Below are 24,697 nucleotides of genomic sequence, written 5' to 3' on the forward strand. Positions count from 1 at the left end.
GACTGGTGTTATATCACTGTAGGTCTGTTTTTGCCACCATTTGATAAGAGGAAGAGGAGGGGACCAGCCACTGATCGTCAGCTCTTCTCATGAGTGGAAGAAAGTCAAAGTTGATAGGGAAAGTTCTATGCTATTTCCAAAAACCAAGTTCCTTTTGGACTCCTCCTCAAGATGGAAGTGATGGTGTTCATGTATTATTTGAGGATGAACAACTAAAGGCTGCTTTCCAATTTTTGTCTCATAGGACTACTTTAAGCTGGTATCCATCATTGATCCTTCCAGTTCTTACATTGTTACATGGCTTATGCCATGGGTATTTGAAAGTATGCTTTATAAAAATTATTGAAAGTGTGGTGGAGGGGAGTGGAATGGGTGGGAGTAGGTATGTACCCTTGACTTGGCTACCTCCCTTGTGAGAGGGAAAAAGCTCTTGAATAGATGCTATCAAAATACAAATGTTTAGTAAAACGTCCATTGCAAGGAAATGCAAACAACAATTTTAATAGCTATATGTTTATTGAACACCAATGAATAATTACAATGTTCATCAAAATTCATAATTACATATCATTTAGAAACAGTGTATCATAATTTCTTAACCTCTTCCATACTATGACACCTATGTAGGTATCATGAGATTCGAGTGGAGGTATAAGGATTCTGGTGTTGGTGTCTTGATTATATTCTGTAGTTTTAGCTGAGTAACCCTCAAATTCTCTGAACTTGCCCAATTGTGTTTTCTGTGTTTATTATTACTCAGTGAAAGAGAATGAATAATACTGCAGTGACTTTATATTCTATAACATGAGTATTGTGATGCATCAATCATTGTACCTCAGGCATCTGATGCTGTGAACGTGAATATGACTCGTATTGAAGAGGTAAAGAAATATCAGTTTCCATTAGTTTTTTCTATTATTTCCAGAGCTAATCATTGTACCTCAGGCACCTGATGCTGTGAATGTGAATTTGACTTGTATTGAAGAGGTAAAAAAATATCAGTTTCCATTAGTTTTTTCTATTATTTCCAGAGCTAATTCTTTTCCTGCACCATGTAAAAAATATTCTCTAAGAGCATCAATAGCTCTGAATCTGTGTGAAATTGTATTTTTCACTTGACTTTCCATTTCTGCATATGTCTTGTCAAATCCTGAAATAGTAATTATCAATTAATAAGTCAACTGGGGCAAATTTCATGAAGCATAGGTGAACATAGCCTTCTCCTCCATCACTACTGATCATCCCTATCAAGCTCCAAAGCATTTCCAGTCCATTCCTAACAACCTCAACCAGATACAAAGCAAAATGTTGTTGTTCATGGATGACCTTGTACTTGTGGCAGAGTCAAAGAAGGGATTAAGGCAGTCAGTGATGGAGTTTGAGACTATATATGGTACTAGAAAGTAGAAGGTAAATGTGGGTGATGTGATGTGCAAGGGGACAGGATGGCAGCAAGTTAGAAATAAGGACAGAAGCTGGAGGATGTGGACAATTTTAAGTTTTTGGGGTTGCATGTACCAGGAAATGGAGGAAGGGGGGTGGAGGTAAATTATAGATTGAGAGAGGTATGCCATGGGGAATTGAAATACCTCTAAAAAAAAAAGTAAGAACCACATGGGCATGCTTATGAGCACCAGAACAGAATAGGCTGGCTACAGAAACAAACTACTCCATAAGCAATTATCACAGAAGACACCAAACACCTCATCTGATGCTGCCTATTCCTTGTATTGACTGACTGATTGATCCGTGAGTATGGAGAACAAAGGAAAGTTGCCAATTAGTCAATTTATCTTGCACAATTCTTTTTAACTTAGAGGAGAAAGTACTGAACAGGGGTGTAAGTATTTGACACTGCTGGCAGTGTATACAGAAAATTACCTTCTGGCTGAAAACAAGGATCCCATCCAAAATTGTTATCACCACGAGGGTAAACAATCTCTCCATGTGTTATGCCATGAAACAATTTGATGTCATCATCTGAGTTACCACTCGAAAATGCAAAGGTGCACACAGCCTCAGCTCTCTTGTCCTCGAAACCAGCAAGCAACTTGTGGAGCCCTTCTGGATGCAATTTCTCCAAGAACCATTTAATGTATGGACCTGAAAAATGGACCAGCCATCTAAGGTTTTGTGGAAAAAGTACTGCAGATAGTTGGATAGACTAGATAGACAGATTGAGAGAAGGACAGGGAGTGAGAGAAAGACAGAAAGAGAGGGAATGAGAGAGACAGAGAGGGAAGAGAGAGAGAGATAGAGGAGGAGGAGAGATAGTGAGGGAGGAGAGAGAGAGATAGAAAGGAAGGAGAAATAGAGAGAGGAGAGAGAGGGAGGACAGAGTGATGAGAGATATAGAGAGTTACAAGGAGTTTCAAGGAATCTCAGTACCTCAAAAGGTTTTACAACCCATACCAAGGAGGTACCATTACAAGGTTACTAGGTATCCATACTAGTACTTACACAAATGTGTGTAACACCTTCTCTCACTATCTTTTGAACTTCTCAACTGAGGAACTCTTTACCACATCCTTTGGCAGTCTATTCCAAGTGTTACAAATTTTATAGAAGAAGAAGAAGAAGAAGAAAAAAAAAAAAAAAACTCACCAACTTGACACAAGAGTAACAGGAGGGACTGAGTTGCCACCCATGATTGAGTGGCATTCACATTCAAGCTGAAGAGATGATAAGTCAATATTATCAAATCCTTGAAAGAATTCTTAAAACCTCTATTAAATGTCCTCACAAGATAGAGAGGGAGGAGAGAGAGAGAGAGAGAGAGAGAGAGAGAGAGAGAGAGAGAGAGAGAGAGAGAGAGAGAGATTGGTTTTAATAAATTTATTACGCCCGTGGGCGGCAAACAATAGTACATCTATTACAGTATTGTGTTAGAGGACATGTCATATATTACACACATTCTTTAAATGGAGACATAATACAATAATCATTCAGGATCCCCCGAAATGGTGATGGCGGGATAGTGGTACTATGTAAGTGTTTACATACAATACAGAGAGAGAGAGAGAGAGAGAGAGAGAGAGAGAGAGAGAGAGAATAAGCACTCTGTTAGCAACAACCCATGCTTGTATCCTATAAAATCACACATCTCACTGAAGAGGTGAAGTCTTAAAAAGTGGTACAGGACAGATCTAAGGAGGGAATTAGCAGAATGAAGGGTCAGTAGTTGTTAAAAGAGACCAGCATTCATCTATTAAAATTTACTATAATCACATACATATAAATATATATATATATATATATATATATATATATATATATATATATATATATATATATATATAAACACATATATATATACATATAAATATATATATATATATATATATATTGGTGAAACATGGCAGGAGATTCTCTCCGAGGCAAATTCTGTTAAAAACGACAGCAAAAGAATTATTAATTAACTTTTTGCGTGAGCTCGCAACTTGAGAGCTCACAGAAAAAGTTAATTAATAATTGTTTTGCTGTCATTTTTAACAGAATATACAAATATATATACATATATATACATATATATACATATATGTAAATTTATATATATATAAATATATATATATATATATATACTGTACAGGGTGTTTGGGGTAAATTTGATCAATATTTTATCTTCTGTCATTTGAGAACCATTTGAGGGATTCAATAGTAGTAAAGTGCAATGGATAGCTGATTCTGTGTACTATTGGTGGGTGTGAGAGCTAGAGAGCATGGATGACTGGAAAACACCAGAATATTGGAAAAGAGTGACCTGCATCATGATGATTCATGCTGGATTAAAAAATTCGGAAATCTTAGCTGCAGCTCAGTACTTCTCCCTTGAACCTATTTTTTACCCTCTCTATGTCTACTTTTCTGATCCCTCTGTAGTAGTGGTAGGAAGAATACTATTGTTGTGTTCTCATACATACTGTAGAAGGAGACTAAATGCAATGGAGTGTGCATACTACACACCTCCCTCTGTATCTCTTCTGCAAAGGGTCAGGGCATAAGAGTCTAGGATGAAGACTCCAACTAGAACCCTGGTAACTGGGTTTGTTGAATGTGTGTAGGTGTGGTATGATTGAGAGAAAAAGAAAAGAGTGGTAGTATAGTGTAGGCCTTATGGTCTCTTGCAGTCTCCTTCATTCTTATGTTCTTATATTTATGAGAAGAAAGATGGATGTACCAAAAGTGAGTAAAATGAAGCTGAAAAGGACGGATGAGTTGGAGTTTGGGAGCATTGTAGGTTGGAAGTCAGGAGTGGTGAGAGGGCATGGTAGGAAGACAGGAGTGGCACTGTTGGTAACTGATGCCATGAGTGCATGGAGTTAAACGTCACTGAAGGAGATGTGGGCAAAAGTGAGATTTGGACTGGAGATTATGGGCATTTTTGGAAGTAATGTGGTGTTAGGGGCTCTTAATGCAAGAGTAGACGAGTCAAAATATGGAATAGTTGGGAGTTATGCAGTGACAGAAAGGAATGACAGCAGAAATATGTTGGAGATGTGTAATACTCTTGCATAATGTGAAATGGAGAGAAAGAGACAAAGACACACAACAAACATCAAATGACTGCCATACCTGGAAGACCTCCTAGTGCTTTAAAGCACAAACAGGTGTCTTCTACAATGACAGGTCCTTTGATTATATCGCTGGCTGCTTTGCATTTGGCCTTTGAAATTTCATCTGCTTCACCCTGGTACTCAGGAAGATCAATTTTCTTGCTTACAATCCTGTGCACAAAAAAGACATATATTAATATCCTATACAACTAAATAATTTTCATAAGTGCTGATTTCACTGACTAATCTTGCAACCAACAGTAGCTAGCAGAAGTACTTGGGGTACAATGGTGTAGCTAGGTGATTTGCTGCCAGGGCCAGACTTCCAACATAGCCCCATAGCAACTCCCCCTCAACTCCACCATCACACCATCCCTTAACCCTTGAGTAAAATATCTACATTAATTTTCAGTTCACTTTATTGAGGGGAAAAAAATAAATAAATAAATAAATAAATAATAATACAGCCACCTGCAGTGAGGTACATTAATAGTGGACTGGCTGGTGAGATTGCTTAATGTGTGTCTATGGGCGGGTAGAGCACCGAAGGACCAAAGGAGTGCCTGTCCAGTTCTGCTTTACAAGGGAAAAGGGGACAAATGTAAGTTTAGTAGTTTCAGAGGGATCAGTTTGTTAAGTGTAGTTGGGAAGGCTTATGGGAGGATTTTGAAAGAATTAGGAGAGGGACAGAGGGAGTAATTGGTGAGAAACAGTGTGGGTTTAGGAAAGGTAGGGGATACATAGATCAGACCTTTGTGGTAAGACATATATGTGAGAAAGCTTTAGCAAAGGGTAAGGATGTTTTCTGGGCCTTTATGGATTTGGAAAAGGCTTATGACAGGGTAGACAGGAAGACATTGTGGGAGGTTTTGCAGATATATGGGATCAGGGGAAAGCTGTTAAGGGCAGTAGAATTTTTATGAGAGTAGTAGAGCCTGCATTTGAATTAGAATTGGAGAGAGTGAGTGAATTGAGGTGAAGGTGGAACTGTATAAGAGACGTGTCATGTCACCATGGATGTTCAATGTGTACATAGATGGGATGGTGCAGGAGGTAAATGCAAGGGCAATGGGCAGGAGACAGGAGATGGTTGGAGAAATTGGAGAAAAGTGGGAGTTATTTGCTGACAACACTGTGCTTGTGGCAGGGTCAGAGGGGGGATTAAGGGAGTTAGTGACTTAGTTTGGGAGGGTATGCAATAGGAGAGAGTTCAAGGTAAATGTGGGTTAAAATAAGGTGATGAGATGTACAAGGGGAGAGGATGGCAGCAATTTAAAATAAGTCTTAAATGAGAGAGGATGGAGGAAATGAATAGCTTTAGGTACTTGGGATCACATGTAGCAGGAAAGGGAGGAGTGGAGGTGGAGGTAAATTGTAGACTGAGAGAAGCGAGTAAATGTCTTGAGGGATTTAAAAGTAACAAGAAATAGGCATATGGGAATGGATGCAAAGAGGAGATTGTATGAAGGGATGATTGTGCCAACAGCAATGTAAGGAGCAGAGACATGAAATTTAAGTGAGGCAGAGAAGAAAAGTTAAATGTGTTTGAGATGAATTGTCTGAGAAGTATAGTAGGGGTTACAATGTTGTATAGAGTGAGAAACAAGGAGGTGAGGAGAGTGGGGGTGGAAAAGGAGATGGCACATAAAGTTGAAAGAGTATTGAGATGGTTTGGACACATGGAAAAAATAACTGAAGAAAGATTAGTAAAAGAGGTGTGAAAGGCAGAGATGGAGGGAGTGAACTTGAAGGGACAACTGAGAATGAGATGGATGGGTGGGGTGAAAAGGACATTGAGCAAGAGGGGAATGTTTGTTGAGCAATGAAGTGAGAAGGCAAAAGATACGGCCGAGTGGAGAACGACTGTGTAAAGATTATATTGTATTGCAAGGAAGGGAATGGGAGATGGGGGGGGGGATAGGGAGTGGGAATGTGGGAATAATATTTTGACACAGCCTGAAGGGATTTCTCACCATCTTTTATTTCTCTGCATGAAGGGATGGACAGTGGGGGTTGCTGATAAAGTGAAGCAGTCTTGCTGTGGATGTGCTGTGTGTTGCTGCATTGCTTCTGACCCTGGGCAGTGGGTGGGATACAGAGATGACCCATCATCCGTGAGGACCCAAAATGAGAGGGAAGAATGGGTGTGGGAGTAAAATGGAATGGGTGGGAATGAAATGGATGAGAGTGGGTATATACTTTTTGACTTGGCTACCTCCCCAGTAAGGGGGAAAAAGCCCTTGGTATATAGATAGACAATAGTAAGATGACAATAATGACAGAATAATAAAACTTACGTGAATGGAAAACTGTCTCCAAGAATGGCCCTAACCTCCTCTAATTTCTTGGCATTTCCAGTAACAAACACAAGAGGACGTTTGGCTGCCATTTGTGCTGCAAACCTATAGATAAAATATACAAGTTGAAATAAAAGTTATGTATATCTACAGCATTAGACTTCTGCATAATCTGTGAATATTACCAACTCCTAAACTGACATTTTTCCATGCCCAAGGTCAATCTAAGAATATATCTACCTTTGTAGGTTCAAATGACATTCATGATAGTGATCTATAGAATTGGAATAATTTCATACCCATACTGGTTTAGTTTGCTTTTATTATATATAAATCTATGACCAAACACCAAAACCAAAAGGTTATTCAATGCCATTTTTATCTTTAACATGTATAAACCTTTGGTATATCAAAATTTGCTATTTTTTTCTTAAAAGTAAAGCCTACTTAAAAAAAAAAAAATAATAATACATACATAAATATACTAAAGCCTTTTTCTCCCTTACAAGGGAGGTATCCAAAAAACAAAGGCATAAAAACCACTCCCACCCATTCCATCCCCACATACTCTATTTCCATCCACACCCTTCCCTCCATCTTATTTTACAGCAAAGCCAATTAGATTATTTTTATGGGTACGTTATTTTCATTTTCAGTGAAAATTCTAACTACACTGTTATTAAGTGTTTGAGCTGTGGCATCTTTTGAGGGTATAAGAGTTAGGGAATAGTTTAACTGAACCATTACCAACGACTTTCAACCATGCAGAGGTGTTTAACACAACATTTGTCAGTTGATTCAACCACAATTAACCGAAATTTATGTTTCCTCAAAAGTCTAAAAAGTTGCTCATGAGATTCTTTTCCAGATACACTGGTCAACATTCCAGCAAATTTAGTTCAGCCACATTTCATTTTTTTAGCTATATTAGTTCCTTTTTTTTTTTTATAGTTTGCAAGGCTGGTACCTACTCATACCTCAACCTTGTCGGTAGTCCAAAACTGTTTATATATGAATACACAAGACTGTCTATGGTATGCCACTACAGCAGTGGTTCCCAATCTTTTCTGGCTTGAGGGACCCTTGCCAAGTCTTTCAGAAGTCCCCGGCACCCTTATTGGAAAATCTAAATTCTAGTTTGTCAGTATTTTGTTGATTCAACATCAGTATAACAAAATTTTGTCCCTGAATAATATGAAAATACAGACCCTCCTCAACTTACGTTTTAGTTATGTTCCGAACGGCCGAACGTAAGTTGAAAATGAACGTAAGTTGTTACTGTACTATACATCCGTAAATTCTATTAGCGTATCATTAATTATACACATAACATTGTAAAATAATAACATTAATTTCAAATAAATTAAATTCAAGCAACATAAATTGAGATGGTGGAGGAGGAGGGGGAGGAGGAGGAGGATGATGAGGCAAGGCATGTTCAGTCTGTCGTTTGTGCCATGTAAACAATGGACGCAGCGTCATGCGTAAGTATCGTTTGAACTACGGAGAGCGAGCTAAACTAAAAAATGCACTCAATTTTTTTTTTACAGTCAGTTCAAACGTAAAGTCGAAAAAATGTAAAACGAATGAACGTAAGTAGAGGAGCGTCTGTACTCATCTTTACACTGACGCTGCTTTAATGAACGAAAATGGATGACAGAGTCGGTAATATGAAAATTATTTTTTACCTGAATTTTGTTGGCACCCTCAGTTGATCTCACTGCACTCTTTGGTGCCGCGGCACACCGGTTGGGAACCAGTGCACTACAGTAACAATACCTGGAGGAAGCTGATGTATCACACACACAGCGATGCCCAAGTCACTTCAGATCCTGAGGTGAACAGCAGTTGGGGGCCATTACTTAAGAGTGGTTGCCATTCCTAACCTCTGCAACATTGCATGGGTTCAAACAGTTGCCACAATGAGCCCCGACTGTCAACCGAGGCAAGACCTCAACTCCCCACCATCATGCCCCATCACAGCAGTAACCTCCCCAATAAACAGCTTATCATAGTCTTCATTAACTTGGGGAGATTGTCTGCAACTGACATATGTAAATCAAGTTCAGCTATAAAACCTAATCTCAGTTCACCTTTGACACCATTATCAGTTTTGGACAGCAACAAGCTTGATAGTGCCTTTGAGTTACCTATGTGCATTTTCTTTTCACTGTGTCACTTCAGATCTGTTTTTCCTGCTGTCAGTGTAAGGTGCACATCACAAGCACTATAATAAGCATGACCATCTCCCTTTGAGCTCTGTTTTAATCCAACCCTTACTCGTTATTATATTTCTGCGGGTATCTTCTCTTTTTGGTATCAGTTCTCTCCTCACCTGAATTGTCTCCCTCATTATCACTATCTTCTTCCGTACTGTTGTCACCTGACTCACCTACAAAAAATACGAGTCAATTTCTGTAAGCAACAAGTTTCTGTGTCATGACACAACATACAAATTTAGATATTTGTAAAGTTGCTTACCAGTCTCATAGATGCAATTCTTTTCTAATCTTTGGATAGCTCTTACCAGTCATGAATAAATACTACAAACTGATAGTAATGCCGTTATTGATTTTTTAAGATTTAGTGTTTTTCTTTGGGGGAGGGGGGCCCTGTGGTGCAAAGTAGCACATCCAAATGTCAAATAAATGTTTAGGAGTGGGTGAAACGACCTGGAATATGAGGCATATTCCTCTTTCAGTACAGGGTGCGTATAGTAATCGTTTCTTTTTTTAGGGTCACACACACACACACACACTTCAACGAATGGACGGCTTAGAAGACGTTCTGAAGAAAATTGAAGTCTGTGGATCCCAACGCAAAGAGAAGTGCCTATTGTTTTTACAGGGTGGGGGGGAAATTGCTCGTGGAGTAGTGGGAAAGTAGGGAAAGAGGAAAAGGGGAGGGATTACTGAGGGAAATGGAAGGAAATGAGGAGGGAGTAGACTTGGCCCAGGCAGACAGGCGAAAGGTAAACAAAAGCTGAGCGACGATGAAATGTCTAATAAAAATGTAAAGATTAGAAGCATAGATAAGAGCAATACAGTAGAAAGTGATGAGAATATTTTCCAGGGATTTAAAGAGGGTGGGGGGGACACAAACCCCCCCCGACTGACAAGACTAGAAGAGAAGGTCGATAAGATGATCGAGGACTTGGAGCGTAGGTTCGGTGATGTTAACAAAATTATACGGAGAGTTGAAAAATTGGAAGAACTAGAGAAGGCGAACAAAAACTTAACTAAGGAAATTGAAGAATTAAAGAAACAGTTGAGGGAAGTAAAAGATGAGAATAAAGTCTTAAAGGAGAATAATAAGGAGAACAAGGAGGGTTGGAAAAAAATTCAAGAAAATAGCAAAGTTGCATTCACTGACATAATCAGACAGCAAATGAATGAACAAACTGAAAACTCAGTTATTAAAGTGATGAGACAGAAGGAGAATATAGTAAGAGACCTAGCAGACAAAAAGAAATGTATAATTATATTAGGAATGGAAGAGAAACATAACCCAGATAGAACCACAAGAATCAAGGAGGAAAATGAAAAAGTAAGAAATTTACTAGAATTAGTTCAGGAAGATGAACCAGAAATAATGAAACAAATCGAAGAGAAATTCAGGCTAGGGAAATATAGTACAGACAAGATCAGACCAATTAAGATTAAATTCAGGTCACAAACTACGGCTGAGAATATCTTATCCAAAACAGGGAAACTAGCAACAAGTGAACAATATAAAAAGGTATGGATAAAAAGGGAAATGAATAAAGAGGAAAGAGAGGAAGAAAAACAGAAAAGACTTGAAGCAAAGGAAAAAAACGAGATAAGAACGGAGTCAGAAAAAGAGAGATTCTATTGGAGAGTAGTGAATATGAAACTAAGGCGGTTCGACATACAAGAGAAAAACAAAAGGGAAACAGAGAACACAATGGAAGTGGCAGAAAACTAAGAGTGTCTTACACAAATATAGATGGATTAATAACAGGATTGAATGAGCTGAATGATTATTTGAAAGAAAAAGAACCAGACATAATGGGAATTGTAGAAACAAAATTAAAAGGTCCACTACCACCCAACAGTGTAGGACATGATGCATATAATTATTGGATTAGAAACAGAGTGAAAAAGGAAGGGGGTGGAGTTATGTTCCTGACTAAGAAGGATATAAACGTGAAGTGTGTCACATATGGAAAGAATACAGTAGAGATGATAATGATGGAAGTAGAAGACAGAGATAAGAAGAACAGAAAGTTTGTGATAAATTATGTGCCCCCAAAAACAGCCTCATGGGAAGAGAGTGAACATAAAAGTATGTTAGAGGACACAAAGATAACATTAAACAAGATAATGGAAGAGGGAGGAAAAATAGTTATGATGGGCGACTTTAATTGCAAAGAAATCTGCTTGGGAAGAAATGACAGTAAAGGGTGGAGACGGCTCATGGGGAAACGCTCTACTTGAGATAGTTACTGACCATACAATGACACAATGGATACAGGAGAACACTAGGTATAGAAATGAAGAAGAGCCATCGAGACTAGACCTAGTAATTACATCCGAACCTAGAATAGTGGACAAAATTGAATATAAAACACCAATAAGTAAAAGTGACCACATATTGATTGAACTGGAACTTAATGAAGAAAAATATATGAAAAGAAATGAACAATACAGAAAAGGAAGAATGATGTATGAAAAAACAAACTTTGATAAAATAAGAGAATTCTTTCAAAAGGAAAACTGGGAAGAAATATACAAAGAAGAAACAGCAGTAGAAGAGAAATGGAATATTTTGACAAAAATTTACAAAAAAGGAGTGGAAAAGTATGTCCCAAGACAAAAACAAGAAAAAGAATATGTAAAATGCTGGTACAACAAAAGTTGTAGGGAGTTAAAAGACAAAAGAGACAAAGCCTGGACCAGATGGAAAAAAGACAGAAGACCTGAAAAATGGAAAATATATACCTGTTATAGAAATTAATATGTACAAATGTGCAGAGAGGAAAAGAGAAAATATGAAAAAGATATCATAGAAAAGTGTAAAGATCAACCAAAACTATTCTACAGATTTGTAAACAACAAACTGAAAAACAAACAAGACTTGGAGAAATTAAGACAGGAGGGAGTTGAATACACTGAGGAAATGGAAATGGCGGAAATTATGAACAAACATTTTAAATCAGTGTTTACAAGGGAGAACATACAACCTGAAGAGAACGAATGGAAAGAGAAAGTCCCCCCTATGGAAGAAATAGAAGTAACAAAGAATTAAATATTAACACACTTGAGTAATCTTGATGTCAGAAATCACATGGACCAGATGAAATAGCAAACTGGATACTGAAAGAATGCAGGAATGAACTGGCAGACAAAATACATAGCATACTAAATAGTTCCTTGAAAGAAGGAAAAGTTCCAGAAGATTGGAAAAAAGCAAATATAGTACCTATATATAAAGGAGGAAATAAAGAAGAACCTACAAACTATAGACCAGTCTCCCTAACAAGTACATACATACATACATACATATACCAAGGCTTTTTCCCCCTTCCAAGGGAGGTAGCCACAAAAAGAAAGGCATAAAAACACTCCCACCCATTTCATCCCTAAATACACTCCACACCCCTCCCACCCTTCCTCTCATCTGAGCACCTCCTGGATGACGGGTCATCCCTGAACCCTGCCCACCGCCCTGGGTCAGAAGCAGTGTCACAAGACACAGTACATCCACAGCAAGGCCGCTTCATTTAATCGGCGACCCCCCCTCTCCGTCCCCCTTTGCATATAAGGAGAGGACGGGGAGAAATCCCTTCGGGCTGCGTCAAAATTTACTCACACATACTACCCCCCCACCCCCCCACCTATTCCTCCTCATGCAGTCACAACATCATCCATATACAACCATTCTCCACTCACCTCTGTCTTCCGTCCTCTCCCTTCCTTCCTCAACAGACATTCCCCTCTTCCCCAAAGCCCCCTTCACCCCATCCATCCACCTCATCCTAGGACGTCCCCTCATGTTCACTCCCTCCACATCTGCCTTCCATACCTCTTTTACTAGTCTTTCTTCACTCATTCTTTCCATGTGTCCAAACCATCCTAATATTCTTTCATCAACCCTCTCTCCCAAATCCTTTTTCACCCCTGTTCTCCTCCTCACCTCCTCATTTCTCACTCTATCTAGCCTAGTAACCCCCACCATACTTCTCAGACACCTCATCTCAAACACATTCAAACTCCTTCTCTCTTCTTCTCTTATGTTCCACGTTTCTGCCCCATACAGTGCTGTTGGCACAATCACTCCTTCATACAGTCTCCTCTTCGCATCCATTCCCAAATGTCTATTTCTCATTACACTCTTTAAACCACCAAGGCATTTACTCGCTTCTCTCAATCTACATTCTACCTCCACCTTCACTCCACCTTTTCCTGCTACACTTGCACCCAAGTATCTAAAACTATCCACTTCCTCCAGTCGCTCTCCCTTAATGTTCACTTCCAGTCTACTGCCACTTTCACCCCTTGTACATCTCATCACCTTACTTTTACCCACATTTATCTTTAGCTTTCTTCTATCACATACTCTCCCAAACTCTGCCACCAGCTTCCTCAATCCCTCCTCTGACCCTGCCACAAGCGCAGTGTCGTCCGCAAACAACAGCTGGCTCACCTCCCACTTTTCTCCATTTTCTTTAACCATCTCCAATCCCTGACTCACTACCCTAGCATTCACCTCTCGCACCACCCCATCCATGTATAAGTTGAACAGCCAGGGCGACATAACGCATCCTTGACGAAGTCCCACCTTTACTTCAAACCACTCACTCTCTCCATTTCCAATCCTAACACATGCTCTACTACTCACATAAAAACTCTTGACAGCTCCCAAAAGCTTTCCTCCTATCCCATAAATCTGCATAACCTCCCACAGTGCCTTTCTGTCTACCCTATCATAAGCCTTTTCCAGATCCATAAAAGCCCAAAAAACATCCTTCCCCTTTCCTATAGCTTTCTCACATATCTGTCTTACCACAAAGATCTGATCTACACAACCTCTACCCGTCCTAAATCCACACTGTTCCTCACCAATTACTCCTTCTGTTCCTCTCCTAATCCTCTCAATTAAGATTCTCCCATAAGCCTTCCCTACTACACTCAACAGGCTAATCCCTCTGAAATTACTACATTCACACTTGTCCCCTTTTCCCTTGTAAAGAGGAACTATACAGGCACTACTCCAGTCCTCCGGTACTTTACCCTCTCTCCAGCAAACATTAAATAATCTCACCAACCAGTCCACCATCACTGAACCTCCCTTTTTCAGACATTCTGCATGACATCCATCCAGACCAGGTGCCTTACCTGCTTTCATCATCTTTACAACTGCCTTCACCTCATCCTTCCTTATTTCTCCTCCGTTCTCCTCACTCATCACTCTCATTTTCTTCGTATTTCCCACTGCAGCTATCTTTCCTTCCCTATCCTCCTTCACATTTAGCAACTCCCTAAAATATTCTGCCCATCTTCCCCTCACTGCCATCTCTTCCATTATCAACTCTCCATCTGTACCTTTTACCTTTTCTTCCCTACTTGATTCGCCTCCTCTTCCTCTCTTAATTTCTTTCCAAAACATCTTTTTATTACTTTCAAAATTTTCTGTCTAACAAGTACAATAGCAAAAATTTGTGAAAGAATTATCAAAAGTAGATGGGTAAAATATTTAGAAAAAAATAAAGTGTTAAATCCAAGGCAATTTGGATTCAGACAAGGACGATCATGCGTCACCAATTTAATATGTTTCTATTCAAGGCTAATAGATATAATACAAGAAAGAGATGGATGGGCGGACTGTGCATTTTTAGATCTAAAGAAAGATTTTGACAAAGTACCACATAAGAAGTTGCTTAAGAAATTATAAACTGAAGGAGGAATACAGGGCAAACTACTAAATTGGATGGAGGACTTTTTGCAAGAAAGAAAAATGAGAGTAGTGATAAGAAATCAGCACTCAAAATGGGATGAAGTAATAAGCGGTGTTCCGCAGGGAACAGTTCTGGCCCCAATAATGTTTGCTATATATATTAATGATATGGATGAAGGAATAGAAAGCTATACGAGCTTCTTTGCAGATGATGCAAAACTACTGAAAAGAGTGAAAACTGAAGAAGATTGTGAATCACTACAGAGAGATCTAAATAAAGTACAAGAATGGAGTAGGAAGTGGGAGATGGAGTTCAATACAAAAAAGTGTAGTATAATGGAATTTGGAAAAAGCAAAAACAGAATAACAGGAGCATATAAATTGGGAGAAGAAGGAATAAAAAAAAGTAGAAAATGAGAAGGACCTGGAGTCATTGTTATGAATAATATGTCACCTGAGAAACATATAAATAAGATTTTTGGAGAAACTTATAATCTAATAAGAACAATCAAAGTTGCATTTACATACCTGGATGAAGAAATGGTGAAGAAAATCCTAATCACCCTGATAAGACCAAGATTGGAATATGCAGCAACGATATGGTCACCAAGTACAAAAAAATGTATAAAAAAACTTGAAAGAATACAAAGAGCAATTACAAAATTGGCACCAACACACTCAAAACTATCATATGAAGAGAGACTAGAAAAACTTGAACTACAGACACTAGAGCAAAGAAGAGAGAGAGGAGATTTGATAGCTATTTACAGAATCATGAAAGGCATAGAAATTACTGATAGAGAGAATCTGATAAAATGGGATGACAGAAATACTAGAGGACACGGAAAGAAAATAAAAAAAGACAGCTATAGAAGAGATTTGAAAAAGAACAGCTTTCCTCACAGAGTAATAGACAGTTGGAACAAGTTGGATGAGAAAGTGGTGTGTGCAAAAACAATACATGAATTTAAAAATAGTTTAGATAAAATGAGATATGAAGACGGGACCCCACGAGCATAGCTCCCCTTCCCGTAAAATACAACTAGGTAAATACAACTAGGTAAATACACACACAAAAAAAAGTCAATTTAGTTAAAACTGCACTTATTGCAAAAAAGACAACAGACTCTGTATCAGCACACTTCTGGTGTTCTGTTACTTGATGAATCCACCCTTGGCATCAATGACATTGCCAACACACCCTGAAAACCTGGCACAGGCCTTCTTTATGACCTTAGAAATTGGCAGACAACCTTGATCCCACTGATCAGATCATCCTTACTCTTGTATGGTGTGCGGTTAGTATCTTGTCCGACTGCATTTCATACAAAATAGTCCATAGGGTTGAGGTCAAGTGAGTAAGAGGGTCACACAACAGGGACAACGAAGTCAAAGAAATTGTCGAAGAGCCAATTCTGAGGTTTTCTAGAGGTGTGACATGGTGCCAAGTCCTGTTGCCACACATAGGGTCTACCAGCAGGTACTTCCTCAATCGACAGCTTCACATGGGTCTATAGGAACGGTGATGTACACTTTGATGCTCACACTGAGAGTTGTGGGTCTGGTCCTGACATAAGTTCTTTTTGTCTGTTCAGTCACTTTTAGCAGTTCTGAGATCTTGCTGCTGCTGTGTCCAGTGGAGATTAGCAGAAGTACAGCATGCCTTTTCCATAGATGAGGAAATGTAAAGCTTTCCATGGATGCAAGGTATTGCTGGGACAAAGTCTCGACATTAACTGATCAGTTGCTTTTGTTTCGAGTAGTGTGGTTAACTGCATTTTCCCACAGTGTCCCTGAAACAACAAAACAATAACCGTATACACTGTATTTGGCTAGATATTCATTCATTAACACCCACAAAGACGAAGCGCTCATCCACACTTTCTTCATACAGGCAGCACAACTTTATCCCCCACTAGATAGCCAAGTTTGTCAGCCACGGGCAGTACCTCCACTCGTGCTTTTAATGACGAGGAAGCAGGCGAAGAGTTGCTAACCCTAAATTAAGGAATAAATTCATGAAGCTTCAAGAGGACCGATAGTTGCGATTTTGTGTACAACTCATCAAGATTGATGGAAATATTCTCGGTATTATTCCAGAATAACACGAACATGGTGTATCACCACCAAACCTACCTTTTCTTACTCTTTTGTACATTCAGAAGCCCATTATGACCTTCATTTCTACCGCAAATCAGTATTTTGACCTGTACCCTCTCCCCCCCAAAAATAAAAAAATTGCCATTAAAACATTAACCCAACAGGACTTTACCTAACCCTGACTACTATGACATACTACTCACCTATTGTGGCGGTCAAGGTTAGGTAAGGTCCTGTTGGGTTAGTGTTTTAATGGCAATTTTTTATTTTTGGGGGAGAGGGGATACAGGTCAAAATACTGATTTGCGGTAGAAATAAAGGTCATAATGGGGTGCACACACAAAAGAGTAAGAAAAGGTAGGTTTGGTGGTGATATGCTGTGTTTGTGTTATTCTGGAATAATTCCCCAATCTCTACCAAACCAGTAATCTAACCTAACTTACACCTGTCATCATAACCTAGCTTGGGGGCTTCACCCCCCAGACCCCCCCCTCCGTTCTCTACCAAAGCCCTAACCTAGCTGGGGGCTTTGCCCCCCCCAGACCCCTCCAATCTCCACCAAAGCACTCTTAGTAACGTAACTTAAAGTATAACTATTAGTATAAATGTGTGTTTATCTATTATAACTATTAGCTAATAAACTAAATCGTAACCATATTTTCGTAAATCAAAAACCACAATAATAGCATTAGCATTACCTTATGAGCCAGAGGTTGAGGGTTGTGATGGTGGCACTACTGTTGTGTCGTTATCTGACTCACTATCAGAGTCTTCTTCCTTCAGCTGTGGGATGACGGGAAGACCAGATGGCCGCTGCCTGTTAGACTGTGGGTGGTACAGTCGAGCAGCCTCGATGAAAAAATGGTGGATGACTTGTTCTTTCCCAAATGTATGAAGAAACATATAATGAGCAAAGTATTGCTTGAAGAACTTTCTCCTAAACCCTGGCCGCTTCGCCCACTGCTTTTGCTTTACAGATTTGAGTTTATCTATCTCCACCTTGACCCCCTCACCACCAACAGAATCCTGATTGTCAAACCACCAATCGGTAACCTCCGAACAAAAACTCCGCCAGTTGATACTGGTACTTGGAGCCCACTTCAAACACTTCACAACAGTGTCATGATTCCACGTTTTTTGAAGCCAGTGGTTGACAAAGCACACTATCTCCGAAGGTTTCAAGTGAGTTCCTTCGAGGAAAGTTCCTTTGTAGTCTGTAGTAGTGAAGTTACACTGTTTTCTTCTCTTTGTCTTGGCTATTTTGCTCCATCGGCCACAATACCAAGAATGCCTATCTTCCCTATAAGTACAGGGAACTTCACAGTATGGGCACTGTACTTGTGAAGGAAGGACACCATGATTTCTTAGAAATTGGATTGCAGCGTTGTCGTCCAGATAGAACTCCTTGATAAACTTCCAGTAGTTGTAGGAACATCCAGCACACGATGTAACCATTCTGATAGCCTTCACTAAATGTAGCAGATAAAGCAATTACCGATCCTACGAGGGGAGAAAGTACTCTGGACTTAGTTTTAACTAATAATGAGCACCTAATGAGTAACGTATTAGTGGGAGATATTCTAGGCTCTAGCGATCATCAAGAAATAAGATTTAATATTATTTGGGAAGAGTTAAAAAGTACGAATAACATCCAAGTACCAGACTTCAGGAGAGCAAACTTTGAAAATATAAAAACCTATTTGAAATTGAATACGAAATGTCTTGCGGATATTTCAGACATTGTCGAGTCTTGGTGCGTGAATGGGGGTCAGGTCATGGCCAGGGGTCGGGTCACGGAGAGTAATATGCATACCTTGGGTCAAGTCATTTGGGGGCAAGGGCTCAACAGACAGGTCAGCGATTTGGATGAAATGTATAGCAATCTAACTGATTTAATTATTAATGCACAAAATAAATTTATCCCCCTGAAGTCAATACGGAAAATTAGTAATACTCCCAAATGGATGACGGACAGATTAAAACATGAGATCGGAATAAAAAGAGGACTTTACATATAAATAAAAAAACAGGGAAACACCTTAGATCAAGATACAACGAAATGGCAAAGCTGGTTAAAAAGAATACACGTACAGCGAAACATAATTATGAAATTAAAGTTGCTAGTCAAGCAAGATCCAACCCATAGGGTTTCTTTCATCTCTATAGAACAAAAAATGAAGAGAGAATAGGACCAATTAAAAACGATGAAAATGTCATGATAGGATCGGAGGAAAAAATGAGTGAGGAATTTAACAATTATTTTCTATCGGTGTTTACTAGTGAGAGATTACATAAAGTACCTGACTGCGATCTGATTTTCAGAGGGGATGAAGAAAGTACATACATACATATACCAAGGCTTTTCCCCCTTACAAGGGAGGTAGCCAAAAAGGAAAAGGCATAAAATCATTCCCACCCATTCCATCCCTCAATACACTCCACACCCCTCTACCCTCCCTCTTATCTTAGCACCTCCTGGATGACGGGTCATCCCTGCACCTTGTCCACTGCCCTGGGTCAGAAGCAGTGTTGCAAGACACAGCACATCCACAGCAAGGCCGCTTCATTAAATCGGCGACCCCCCCTCTCCGTCCCCCCATGCAAAAAAGGAGATGGGGAGAAATCCCTTCGGGCTGCATCAAAATTTGCTCACACATACTACCTCACCCCCCCATTCCACCTCATGCATCACATCATCATCCATATACAACCATTCTCCATTCACCCATCTTCTGTCCTCTCCCGTCCTTCCTCAACAGACATTCCCCTCTTCCCCAAAGCCCCCTTCACCCCATCCATCCACCTCATCCTAGGACGTCCCCTCATGTTCGCTCCCTCCACATCTGCCTTCCATACTTCTTTTACTAGTCTTTCTTCACTCATTCTTTCCATGTGTCCAAACCATCCAAATACTCTTTCATCAACCCTATCTCCCAACTCCCTTTCCACCCCCATTCTTCTCCTCACCTCCTCATTTCTCACTCTATCTAGCCTAGTAACCCCCATCATACTTCTCAGACACCTCATCTCAAACACATTCAAACTCCTTCTCTCTTCCTCTCTTATGTTCCATGTTTCTGCCCCATACAGTGCTGTTGGCACAATTCCTCCTTCATACAGTCTCCTCTTAGCATCCATTCCCAAATGTCTATTCCTCATTAGTCTATCTAATATCAGCATTAGTAAAGTAGAAGTAGTCAAGCAGATTGAAAGACTTAAAGCTACAAAATCCCAGGGTCCAGATGAAATTTTTCCGAGAATGCTAAAGGAGTGTAAATTTGAAATCTGCGACCAGTTAACTGAAATATTTAATAAATCAGTAGACACTGGTTTTGTGCCTACTGCTTGGAGGCAAGCAAACGTTGTTCCTGTTTTTAAGAAGGGAGATAGATCATCTATATGCAACTACAGGCCAATCAGTTTGACATCGGTTATAGGAAAAATGCTTGAATCAGTAACAGTAAATAGACTCACAGAACACATTGAAAGACAAAATTTAATTCGTGATTCACAGCATGGTTTCTCCAGGGGTAAGTCATGTGTGACTAATCTTCTATACTTTTACAATAAAGTATATATGGCATCAGATAACAATGATATTTACTCTGTTATTTACCTTGAATTTAGCAAAGCGTTCAACAAGGTGCCACACCAGACTACTAAATAAAATCAAAGTCCATGGCATAGAAGGAAAAGTGTTAGAATGGATTAGAGCTTGGATTAGAAACAGAAAACAGCGGGTCACAATAATTGGAGTAAAATCTAGGTGGGGCAATGTTGCTAGTGGGGTCCTCCAGGGCTCGGTTTTGGGTCCTTTATTGTTCATTATGTACATAAATGACTTAGATGACGGGATAAATAGTGATGTTAGTAAGTTTGCGGACGACACTAAAATAGGATGCCTAATTAGGTCAGGAGATGATGCAGAGATTCTGCAGGATGATCTTAAATTGTTCACATGGCTGGTGAAATGGCAAATAAACTTCAACATCTCTTAAGTGTAGCATTTTAAACGTAGGGCTACACAACCTCAAAAATAGATACAGCTTAGATAACACTCTTTTGGAGAAAACTGAGTGCAAGAGAGACTTGGGAGTTCTAGTGAGTCTGGACCTTAAAACCAGGAAACAGTGCATTAGTACCAGGAATAAAGCTAACAGAGCATTAGGTTTCATTGCTAGGACAGTAACAAGTAGAAGTGCAGAGGTAATTATCAAACTCTATCTAGTGATAGTTAGACCCATCCTTGACTATGCAGTACAGTTTTGGTCTCCGTCCTAAAGAATGGACATCAATTCACTAGAATCAGTAGAGAGAAGAATGACCAAAATGATACATGGACTCAGAAATATACCTTACAAAGAGAGGCTTATGCACCTTGACATACACTCTCTGGAAAGATGCAAAGTGCGGGGTGATCTAATAGAGGTGTTCAAGTGGATCAAAGGCTTTAACAAGGGTGATGCAAACAAGGTCATCATATTAAAACAACAGGGCAGGACTCGCAGTAATGGTTATAAACTGGACAAATTTAGATTTAAAAAGGAAATAGGCATTAGTTTACTAGTAGAGTGGTCGACAAATGGAATAAACTTAGTAACCATGTAGTAAGTGCTGAAACTATCAGTTGTTTTAAGAAACAATTAGATATCTTTATTTTATGGATGGGGATGACAGGTGGTGATGAATACGGAGCTGCCTAGTGTAGGCCTTATGGTCTCTTGCAGTCTCCTTAATTCTTGTTTTTATATACATGCGGCAACGCTGCTCAACAATAACAGCAACGCTCGCTGCAGCCGTCAAAGGTGTAATTTACATATTTTCATACATTTTTGATGTGATTTTCTTGATTTCCAACCTGTTTTGTAACGCACATTACTCGATTTAATAATCCCCCACCCAAAAACCCCAGTTTCCCACAGGTCCCCCAAGATCGTTGGGGAGATGTTCGCATAAGTTGAAAAATTCATTACTTGAAAACTACGCATTTGCGATGGAAATGATGTACACCATCAATCAATACACAACATATCCCACCAAATACACATAAGCCACATTAGAAAATTGTTGGTTGGGTGAAACTATAAATTATAAGGTTAGGTTGGGTTAGGTTTGGTTAAGTTTGGTGTGATTGTGCTATTCACCACAGCCTCCACAAAAAAATATATAAACAAATAAATAAATAAAAAATAAAGATAATAATAATAATAGATATTCATAAATCACTACTGACACTATTTTGATTAGTGGTACTTATTTGCAGAGTTCAAAATACTCAAGAATGATTATGATACCAGCCATCCAAAGACAGAAATAAGAATTGCATTTATAAGACTGCCAAACAACTTAACATTTACCTAAATATACTTTCACTACGACCCAGCACCGTGGCAATGATTAACAATGCAGTTCTGCCATGTCCTGGACGCCAAATTACGAGTACCCTAGCTAACCATTCATGATGTCGCTTATATTCTAAGGTGTTGCATAGCAGCCATAGCCTGTAGGTCTTTCTGAATAGTTCCGGAAAGATTTTCCATCAAAGTAAAATTAACCAAACAATGTCAAGCATTGTACTTGTAGCATGCTTTGGGCCAGCAAAACTTACTGAACACAACATGCATTACGCTCATTTTAAATTCAGTGTCATTACAAACATTTTACTGATAGAACAAGACCGTCTGATTATAGTCTACATGGAGTGTAAACTTCAAATTCATGAGCAGATATATATCACAACTTTGCAAGTATCAGCTCCATATTTCCGTGTGCAACAGTTTGCCTACTTTAATTACATGGAAGATTAAATTTTTACAGGGCTTTCATCCCTTATGCAATACCATGGATGTAACTTAACTTAGTCTTTGTTTTGGCACCTCGCGTAAGTATTCTCATGCTGCTTATTTTAATGCACATCTTAGAAATCGCTAAGGTCAAATGGTTAACAACAGTAGCTATTGCCAGGGACTTCATATATCACGAACACTTAACAAGCTTTTACTCATTTCTTCCTTTTTTCGATATTTGTGTCCCATAATTAAGTTTTAGTTGGCCTTAATACCTTGTACCTCTTCCTGTTTTACACTCTGTCCTTGTATAATCTTCCTAGTTTCTTTGTACTCCCTGGCCTTCTTTTTCAGTTTTCCATTTAAATATCTTCCTTTAAAACGTAATAATTCTTCAAATTCTCAAATTCTTTCTTGTGTGATTCTTTTAAAATCGCGCGCGCGCGTATGCATTTGCCTAACTGAAGTATTGTAATTTGTATACACCATTCACAATTCCCAGTGGATAATATGAAAAAGTATATAATTTTTTTTTATCGAAAACGTATCCATAGAACAAATATTTCCTTATAAAATATTTCATATGAAGGTTAATTATTGAATATAATAAATTGCATTATTGGATTTTCTCTCACTTTAACCCGCTTTGTTCACATATCGTACGTTTTTCAATCAGATTCCTGTCACCTGACGCTGCCTGGCACACCGCAGCATGACTGCAGACACACAGTAGTTTTGTAACTATGCTGTTACTGAGCTAGCGACACCGGAGAAGATTGACAGTCGGTTTCGGTTCCGCACTCTTATTTTCAAGACACTGGTATACACGCGAGTGGGCCGACCGAGCCTTAGAAGGATACTGACCTTGACCTGTTTTTTTTTTTTTTTTTTCAGCGGCCCTTGCCGATTTTGGGACTGGCTTTTAATTTACCATGTAATGTGTGTTTGCCATGTAATATGTGTAATGTGTGTTTATCATGTGTGTTGTCTTTAAAAAAAATTATAATTCTTGTCTTTTTTTATATTGTCATTATTATTTTATGCACACATATATATGTATATACATCTATATATACATACATACACACACACATATATACATACTATGTATGTACATGTACTGTATATATGTAAGTGGAGGATTGGCGGGTAGGGTGGAGGGGTTTAGGGTTTGGGGATTTATCAATTTTACAGTAGAGATACTACTGGGGAGGAGCAGATGAGGTGGGCCGTGAAGACCAGCTGTCTTCGTCCGGCGTCTGTGAGGCTGTTTTCCAGCAGGCGTTCAAGGGCTGTGGCAGGGTCACCAAGGAGGTTTCGGATGAGGCTAAAATGTTGTTCTAGGTCGGGGCAGAGGAAGACGCAGTGGCTAAAGGACACCAGTTCCGTGCCACACGAGCAGATGGTCTGTGTGAACTGGGTCCGCCAGTGATTTGTCCGAAGCCGCGATACCATGGCCGCGATGTGTGTGTGGGGGGGGGGGGGCAGCGAGGAGAGACTGGAGTCGTTGGCCTCGAGGCAGGTCTTTGTTGGCCATCCCCGGGAGACAGCAGTGGCGGCATATTCTGCCTTCCACATGTCCCAGACGGCTCGATCTATCATCCGATACATATCACTTGGCGTGAGCTGTATGGGTATAGCTTCTTCCTCGGGAGCTAGCGCTCCCTGGCGGGCAGCTCTGTCAGGCCTTTCGTTGCCCTGGAGTCCCACATGAGAGGGGACCCACTGGTACTGGAGGCATACACCCATTTGATCCGCCTCTGCCGAGAGACGCAGTATGTCATTTAAGACGTCGGGTCCTGTAGTGCAGTGGGCGCCCTGCAAGACAGTCAGGCTCGAACGGGAGTCCGACAGGATCGTGACACGTGGTGGCTTCTGAGGAAGGGCGATGATTTTGATCAGAGCCTCCCGGATGGCAACAAGTTCGGCCGTGAGGATGGTGGTGGGGGGAAGCCTTATGGAGAAAGTCTCTCTAGTGGACTGTAGATAGAAGACAGCTCCTGTGCGACCGTCTTCAAGTACAGAGCCATCCGTATATACTAGA

At 39.7% G+C, this 24,697-nt stretch overlaps 2 protein-coding genes across 9 annotated transcripts; both read right to left on the bottom strand.

The window, feature by feature from the left end:
• Positions 1–497: 497 nt before the first annotated feature.
• On the bottom strand, positions 498–23,071 carry LOC143028155 (inosine triphosphate pyrophosphatase-like). 8 transcript variants are annotated; one of them, XM_076189853.1, is made up of 5 exons: positions 22,929–23,071; positions 6,851–6,955; positions 4,573–4,724; positions 1,882–2,103; positions 498–1,150 (listed from the first exon to the last, which is right to left on the bottom strand). In XM_076189853.1, the coding sequence occupies exons 2-5, from the start codon at positions 6,940–6,942 to the stop codon at positions 999–1,001; spliced, it is 618 nt and encodes a 205-aa protein (XP_076045968.1). In that variant the 5' UTR covers positions 6,943–6,955; positions 22,929–23,071; the 3' UTR covers positions 498–998. The 8 variants fall into 8 exon arrangements, with proteins under 8 accessions (XP_076045968.1, XP_076045967.1, XP_076045963.1 ...); XM_076189852.1 differs by lacking the exon at positions 22,929–23,071 and adding an exon at positions 22,724–22,748; XM_076189848.1 differs by lacking the exon at positions 22,929–23,071 and adding an exon at positions 22,525–22,679.
• Positions 17,567–23,486, bottom strand: LOC143028154 (uncharacterized). Its single transcript, XM_076189845.1, has 2 exons — positions 23,455–23,486; positions 17,567–18,367 (listed from the first exon to the last, which is right to left on the bottom strand). Exon 2 carries the CDS (start codon positions 18,320–18,322, stop codon positions 17,567–17,569), a length of 756 nt encoding a protein of 251 aa, XP_076045960.1. The 5' UTR covers positions 18,323–18,367; positions 23,455–23,486.
• Between the last annotated feature and the right edge of the window lie 1,211 nt (positions 23,487–24,697).

Source organism: Oratosquilla oratoria, chromosome 9 (assembly GCF_046742065.1).
Source record: "Oratosquilla oratoria isolate Oo_2021 chromosome 9, ASM4674206v1, whole genome shotgun sequence".
In the NCBI taxonomy this organism is placed as follows: domain Eukaryota; kingdom Metazoa; phylum Arthropoda; class Malacostraca; order Stomatopoda; family Squillidae; genus Oratosquilla; species Oratosquilla oratoria.

What these genes read in the sequence shown, in the direction of transcription:
- LOC143028155 (XM_076189847.1), bottom strand. Translation starts at nt 16,341, where the DNA reads ATGTCAGGACCAGACCCACAACTCTCAGT. An exon ending in GGAGACAGTTTTCCATTCAC is followed by an intron (nt 4,725 to 6,850) that starts GTAAGTTTTATT and finishes TTTTGTGCACAG; the next exon opens with GATTGTAAGCAAGAAAATTG. An exon ending in TCCTTGTTTTCAGCCAGAAG is followed by an intron (nt 1,151 to 1,881) that starts GTAATTTTCTGT and finishes TTACTATTTCAG; the next exon opens with GATTTGACAAGACATATGCA.
- LOC143028154 (XM_076189845.1), bottom strand. Translation starts at nt 18,322, where the DNA reads ATGGTTACATCGTGTGCTGGATGTTCCTACAACTACTGGAAGTTTATC.